The 7,314-nt window shown below is 56.6% G+C and overlaps 1 protein-coding gene across 1 annotated transcript in view; it reads right to left on the reverse strand.

The window, feature by feature from the left end:
- Nucleotides 1–7,239, reverse strand: part of Ntn5 (netrin 5) — an 8,795-nt gene extending 1,556 nt beyond the window's left edge. Inside the window, exons 1-6 of the mRNA XM_052178721.1 lie at nt 7,105–7,239; nt 5,040–5,684; nt 1,817–2,005; nt 1,487–1,636; nt 1,111–1,164; nt 606–686 (exon numbers count right to left, since the gene is read on the reverse strand). Of these exons, the coding sequence (XP_052034681.1) occupies nt 606–686; nt 1,111–1,164; nt 1,487–1,636; nt 1,817–2,005; nt 5,040–5,664 (1,099 nt within the window). The 5' untranslated portion in view covers nt 5,665–5,684; nt 7,105–7,239. The remainder of the gene's footprint in view (nt 1–605; nt 687–1,110; nt 1,165–1,486; nt 1,637–1,816; nt 2,006–5,039; nt 5,685–7,104) is intronic.
- Between the last annotated feature and the right edge of the window lie 75 nt (nt 7,240–7,314).

The following is a 7,314-nucleotide window of genomic DNA, read 5'->3' on the forward strand; positions in this document are numbered from 1 at the left end:
CTCGACTGATACCACACTGCTATGAATCAAGGCTGTGGTGGGGGAGGGTCAGGAAGATGTGGGGGCTAGCAGATCTGTGGGGTCAGTGCCCCTGAGAAGAGGGTGGGAGAAGCCCCCACTTCAAAGACGCATGACACTGAAGTCAGTCGTTGATCCCGAGGGCAAAGCAGCCCCTGCTCTGGGACAGAAAGAGGTGACCAGGAGTGCTTTGTACTTTTCTGGCTAGGCCTGACCCCTGAGTATCTGAGAGCTGAGCTCATGGGCCTCAGGATTGGGCGCTGCCATGCACGGATGGGGAGGGAGGCAAAGGCTCAGATCTGAGGCTGGAGGGAACGTGGGACGTGACAAGGCCTTCTCTTCATCTCCATCCCTCCTCTCCTCCCAGCTCTCAGGGAGATCAGGCTACAGACGCACAGCAAGTGTGAGAGTCTGGGGGACCAGAAGACACAGGAAGCAGGGGGATTCTTCCCACTGTCTCCCACCATTGTCTTCTGTTGTGTCTCATCCCAGTGAAGAACAGACCTTTCGGGTCTAGCATCCTTTCCCACTTACAATAAGGAAACAGCAGGACAGGGAGAAGGCAGGCCTGTTTTCCTCTCACTTACCATAATCCTGCTGACAGTACCTCTGAAGGCTCATGTGCACGCTGCTGGCCGAGACATTGCAATAGCCTTGGCACTGTGGGTCTGGAGAGGGTCGTGCTCTCTGCGGTGGGCTCCCGAGGCCTGGACCACAGCCCATCTCCCCTCCCCATTTCCACAGACAGCTGGACTGTCTGCACCCTCAAGAAGGGCTGGAGGCCAGCTCATGATGGCACATGCTTTTGATCCCAGCATTTGGGAGGCAAAGGCAAGCCATTCTCTGAGTTCAAAGCCAGCCTGGTCTACAGACCAAGTTTTTCCAGGGCTACCCAGATAAAACCCTGTCTCCCCCCTACCCCCGCAAAAAAAAACCCAAACCCAAACAAAAAAAACCCAAACCCACAAACAAACAAACAAACAAATAAATAAATCAGAACAAACCAACCAAGATAGGCTGGGTACCCTCTGGACCCAGTCACCCCATACGAGACCCCCTTTGCTGCTGGGAACGTGTGTGCCAACCTCTTACCCGATGGAGATGCAACAGGGGTAGTAGCAGGGGTGGTCGTTGCCTCTGGAATTCCTGTCAGATCAGAGAGAAAGACAACTTAAACTCTAGGAATCAGCCTGAGAAATCCAGGCATGCAACGGTCAAGGACACAACCATCCTGTTCCCTCACCAGGACCCACCCCTTCCCTCGTAAGAACAAGGCGTCCAAAACCTCGGCCTTCTTTCCAAGACTGAAGAGTCTGTAGTTTCCCACCAGAATTCTCGGAAGATTCAGAGTTTGCCCACTGCCACCCAAGAGCCAAAGCCACACACTGCCGCTGTCCCCTGAAGCCTGGACTGTCATCTCCCCCGACCCCAGGGCAGGGCTTACGGCTTCATGTGCTATAGGACTCACGTTGGCAGGGCATCCTGGGTGAGCGGCTCTGCTGGAACCCAGGACCACAGTGATTGCATGTCAGGCCTGTGACCCCTAACTTGCAGGAGCACTGGCCACTGGTCTGGTTGCACATCCCTCCCGTGGCTCCAATTGGGTGGCACTGGCAGGCTTTGTGACAAAATGAATGAGTTCCTTGGGGCTAATAGGTTCCCTACAAAATCCATGTCCCGTTCCCCCAAACCTGACAATGCAAACTCCAACCGCCTCCTCACACCCACCTCCGTACCTGCCACTCCAGAATCCCAGCTCTGGCCTTTCCCCTTTGGCTTGGTTTCAGGCCACACTCACCCCTGCATGCCTTGTGACTAGTGATGGGCTGGCTTGGGTCCCTCCAGAACCCTGGCTGGCAGTAGTGGCAGTGCCGCCCAGCTGTGTGGTGACGGCACCGCTCACACACACCCCCGCTACGGCCACCGGACAACCTGAATAGCTCGGAGTTGAATCGGCAGCGTCGGGCGTGCTGGTTACAGGAACAGGCTGGCAACAAGAGGGGGTCAGAAACTGTCACCCAGGCACATTAGGGCCAGATCTGTCTCCCTTCCCTAGCTTTCTTCCCCCCTGTTCTCAGGAAAGAATGCAGGTCTGTGGTTTTAGAGACTGCCTTTGGTTCGTTCCCAGGCCATCTTAATTCTCACGATGAACTGGTATCCCAAGGTCTGAGATGTCATAGTGCTGAAAGAATGGTTGGGGTAACCCCTGCCTCTGACCAAAGGGGACCCCTCTGTCCTATAGCTCTATACTCTATAGACTGTGCTAGCATTTGCTGTGTTTTCTCCCAAGGAAATTAAGATCAACACGCTTAGCCCAGAGTGCGCGCCAGGCCTGCGGTGCTCCTGTGCACTGGGCATTGTGTACCACGTGTGTGTCATTCAGGACACCCCTACCCCATCCATAGGTGAGGGAATGAGACATAGAGGTGAAGCCCAAAGCAGCACACCCGGAGAGAGCCAGAAGCTCAGCCTGAGCTGCGTCAGCACCCCATGAGCTTCCACAGGCCACAGGCGTGTGGAGCACTGCGGTTCCCTTGAAGGCGGTAACTGCCTCCCCCACTGCAGGGGTCTCTCTCACCACCACAGCCAGCCAGCTGGGTCACAATCCGTGTGAGGTAAGAAGACAGTTCGGTTCAACATGACTCCATAGCTGGTGTTGGTTCAAACGGAGAGTCTAACTCCCCCACCCCGGGTAGTTTATTTTAGGCATAATTAATAATGCACAGCACAATTTGGTGAAGTTTCCTGGTGACAATGAACTCAGTTCTGTGTGCAAAATAGCTTAAGATGTTGAAACTCCTTGTGAAGTACAAGTGACATCTTTCATAAGATGACTAAGAACACAAGCCCAAGATGAGAGTGTCGGGGAGGATCCGGTGTGGTCTCAGCCACACGGATAGCAGAGGTCACCAGGGTATTAACCGTGTCCATTCCCAGCCTTCTGGGTGGGAAACAGGTGACACATCTCTCCCTATGAAGAGGCAACCCCGTGCTTTAAACAGTCCTGGCTCCCCTAGAGCTCACCCGCGAGCACAAGGACCCCTGTGCCTCCCACCCGCACTGCTTCTCAGAGGCACTAGGAAACTTCATCTGTCTGAGTTTGGTGTGGGAGAACCAGCTCAGGAAAAAGCACCTTCCTCGCCCCGACCGACCTAGAACTTCTTCTGATCTTCTTGCTTCTGTCTCCTGGGTACTGATGGACAGGAGAGCCTACCATGCCAGGCACGCTCTTGGAAACTATAGGGCATAGCGGAGACACTTTAATCCCAGCACTCAGGAGGCAAAGGCAGGTGGATCTCTATGAGTTCAAGGCTAACCTACTCTACATAGCGAGGTCCAAGCGGTGAAGACTGCATGGTGAGGCATTGTGAAAAAAAGAAAAGACAACCCTAAAACAAACAACAAAAAGCCTCCCACATAAATCAAGGGCTCATCCAGCCTCCTCAGGCCTGAGGTCCTGCACTGCTACCGGGAATTTCAGAGAGATTTTAAGGCCGAAGACCTGGTCACTCTATGAAAAGCCTCGACTTGGAGGCTGAGGGCCTGGCCTGGCGGCTCCTGGAGCAGAGCAGAGGAATCATGTGGTAAGGGCAGAGGCAGCTCTTTGTTCTTGAGAAAATAAGTCCCTCCCTGAGCCTCTGTCCAGGGAGGCTCTCTGCTGTCTCTCAGGTGGTTCTGAGTGGCAGGGTTGCTCCAGTGCCTCCGTGAAGATGCAGACTTTAGCTCCTTTCTGACCAGAGTAGGGCAATGGCTTTGCCTCATACCCCCTTCTGAAACAACCCGATGGTAGGGGACAGTCAAGCTATCCTCTGTAAAGCCCCAGGAATGTGTCATTGCCTCTCATCCAGGTCCCCAGGGCTGCACGTCTCTTAACGTGGGTAGCTGTGGCCATACTCAGGGATACAGCCTCCCTAGCACCCAGGCCCTGTCCAAGCCCTGCATGAAGCCTGCCCCAGCATCAGGACACATGAGTCTCCTCTGCTGGTCCCCTGAGTGGCGGAGGGCAGAAGGCCAGGACACTGGTTTCCCTGAAAGCTGAGAAATGTGTGTCTGTCTGCGGCTGTCTGTCACAAGCCTGAAGGTATTTAGACTTCCTTCCGAGGTCACAGACAGGTGGAAAACAGCTGACTGTGTGGCTGGAGGAAGAGGCCAGAGTGTGTTCTGGGGGTGGCTGCACCTAGGAAGACAAGTCCCTAAGCATCATCTCAGCTCTGCATCCTGCCAGGCTCCTTTCTACCTGGGAACGTCATCATGCGGGTGCTCAGAGGAGGGGCTCTGCTCCCAGGGCTCAGGCTGCCTGGCTTCTCTGCAGCCTAAGGATAGTGCTGTCACTGCCCCCACTTTATAGGATAAAAACCGAGGCACAGAGAGGTCAGATCCCTTGCCTGAGAATACATAACTGTGAGCAGAGGAGCTGACACTGGGCCCAGCCATCTGCTAAGGCTGCTCCTAATTGTGTTTAGGGTCACCTAGTATGGCAGCACCCACTGGGAGCTGGACAGATGGTCTCAGCAGGTCACACAGTGTGGCTTTGTGTTAGTGAATGATGGCTACAGTCTGCTCCTCGAGACAGTAGGCTGGCAGCTGGTGGTCCATCAGAATGCTTCATGATTAAATATCCCCTGTGCCGGGTCTCCCAGGAGTCAGGAAGTAGATCTGTACCCTTGCCCAACCTGGTCCACACCAGACCCTGGGATGTGATCTGCCTAGGACTGCTTTGGTGTACCCACTGGTTACATCTGGTGGGTGGAGTCCCTGTCAGAGGGTTTCCTGTGTGTGTGTGTCTGTGTCTGTGTGTGTGTCTCTGTGTGTGTGTCTGTGTCTGTGTCTGTGTCTCACATGCTTGGCAAACAAGGAAAGAGAACCAGACCACAGCACACAGTGAGAGCAAGCAAGGAAAAAACGTTTCTGAAGGGAAGAGAGCACTCTGCATGCTTTGAGACCAGGGGCCAGTGCGTGTTGGCATGCTGTCCCAGGGGGTCATGTGGTGACAAGGATTGGAGGCAAGACCCACGACTTACGCAAGCACGGGTGAGGGTGTTGGGGTGTGGCAGGTCGCCAGGGCCAGTCTCGGTGAGACGGGCGACAGCTCTCACACCCTGGGCCGGTGGTGTGGTGGCGGCAGCGGCAGCGTGGGGGCTGGGCCCGAGTGGCACAGTGGGCAGCGTGGCCGTGGCACTGGCAGCGGCCTCTTACTCCAGTGGTCACCAGCCCTGCTTTGCCCCCAAACTCCACACGGAGGTAGCTGGCCACTATCCTGGTCTTGGGGCCTGGTGGGGAGTGAAAGGTTACTTTCTTGGGGCCCCCCAGAACCCCAGGCCAGGCAGGCCTACGCCATAGTGACCTCCAGGGGCCTCCAATGGCCCAGGCAGCAGAAAGAACCAGGGCTGGAGGTCCTGCGGTGCAGAAACGCAGGGTGACGGATGTCAAGAGGAAGGAGCCATCCAGGTCCAGGGTCAGACTACCATTGCAGGCAGGGTCAGGGCTGGCTGCAGGAACAGCGCAGGTCTGAGAGCAGGGGCCTGCTGCCTTGCCAACCAGCTGGGTCACTGGCGGGAGGCAAAAGCGAGGACGCCCTCCTGGGTCATAGCATGGGTCTGAGGTGGCCTCGCTAAGGACGATCAAGAGGCTGAGGGCGACGGGCATGGTCACAGCAGAGCCGGCACCTGTAGACAGAGGTGGCAGATGGGTCAGTCGGCCTCCACCCTGCCAAGGAGCCCTGTGGCCCCTGCATTCCTCCCGGTCCTGCCTGAGCCCCCTCCCCAGCTGCCTTGAAGCGAGGAAAATAGTTCCATCTGGGGAGAATTACTGTTTACATAACCCAGAGGGAAAGAACGCAAGCAAAATCGAGAATTTTGCCTGAACTAATCCAGAGCTTAACACCCCAAAGTTATCCATCAGTGTCGAGGGGTAGAGGCCCTGGGGAGAGGGTGAGGAGCGCAGGACCAACAGATGTGAAAACCTAGGAGGGCGAGTCCAGGAAGGGATGGAGGAGCCTGGCTGAGGGAAAGCACCCAGAGAGGAGGAGAGAAACCAACACAGGCTCCGGGGAAAGCGGAAAGCCGGAGGACGGACGTCGCGAGCGATGCGCAGTGCAGTCGGATGGCATGAAGCTAGGAGGCTCTGGGGCTGGGAGGGAGAGCAGGTAGGCTCAGAGACAGGCTGCAAGCCAAGGGCAGGACAGGAGGGGCTCAAGAGGGAGAGGAGAGCTGCCGCTGCCTGGCAGGAATCAGCAGAGGCCCTGGCCATGCGGGTCAGAGTCAAGCCTTTCCCACGTGGGGTCCTAACCTTGTTCTCCACACCCAGGGCACGGAAGGGGGATTATTGCAAAAAGCCCTGGCCTCTCTGCCGCCTACCCCAGCCCTCCACTCTTAACCCTTTCCCCTCCAGCAAGTCCCCCCCCCCCAGGTACGGGAAGGCGGAGCCTGGCCTTCCCTTAGGGCTTAGGGTGCTGGGACCCTGCACTTACATTTCTGGGACTTGCTGGGCGGTGGCCCCACCTGCTAGCCCAACCTGGATCCAAACCCCTACACTCCCCACAGTGCTCAGGCCCCTGGAGCAGATGGGGAAGCTGATGCTGGGGTATAGACAATAGGGGAGGAAAGAAAACAAAGCGGGGGGTTGGGGGGTACATAAGGTGTGTGTGCCCCCACCCCCATGCTGATGCCAAGGCACTTAGGAACCCGAAATCCAGAGCCCAGGGAATGGGAGGAGCCAAAGAGAGGACTAAGGCTCTCAGCTCCCCCACATAGGACTGGGGACCTTGGGACTTTGCTGAGCCCCCTGCACATACCCTTACCTGTGACCCTCATAGCCCTGTGCTCCACTGACATCTCCTGTGCAGGGTGCCTCCCTTGCCCAGCCCATAGGCCTGGTCCCTGTCTCCAGAAGTCTGGAGCCATTATGCACCCATGACAGCATTGATGAGCCCCCAGCCCCTCATGTAAGCACATTTCTTGCTAGGTAATTTCAAGGTCCCACCTTCTGGCTCTCCACACTAAGTACCAGGCTGTGAGTTCTCTGTGTTCTTGGGTTGGGGGCAGGCGGAAAGTAGCCCCTGCCCATCTGGGCCTACAGCATTCCTACCTCAGTGGCAGGCTCAGCCGAAGTCCTTAGGCCTATAGCCTCGCTGGGCCAGTGGGATCTCTAAGGGACTCGGCCTGTCTGCCCCCTTCAGCGTGCACCTCCTACCTGGCTGCTAGGGCCCAGCCGTCGGTCAAACCTGCCTGGAGAAGAAAAGAGGGTTCTGTAGTCCTGCATCCCCACACTCTTCTGTAGGAGCGGCGGCGCTTGGTG

This window comes from Apodemus sylvaticus, chromosome 1 (assembly GCF_947179515.1).
Source record: "Apodemus sylvaticus chromosome 1, mApoSyl1.1, whole genome shotgun sequence".
Lineage (NCBI taxonomy): Eukaryota > Metazoa > Chordata > Mammalia > Rodentia > Muridae > Apodemus > Apodemus sylvaticus.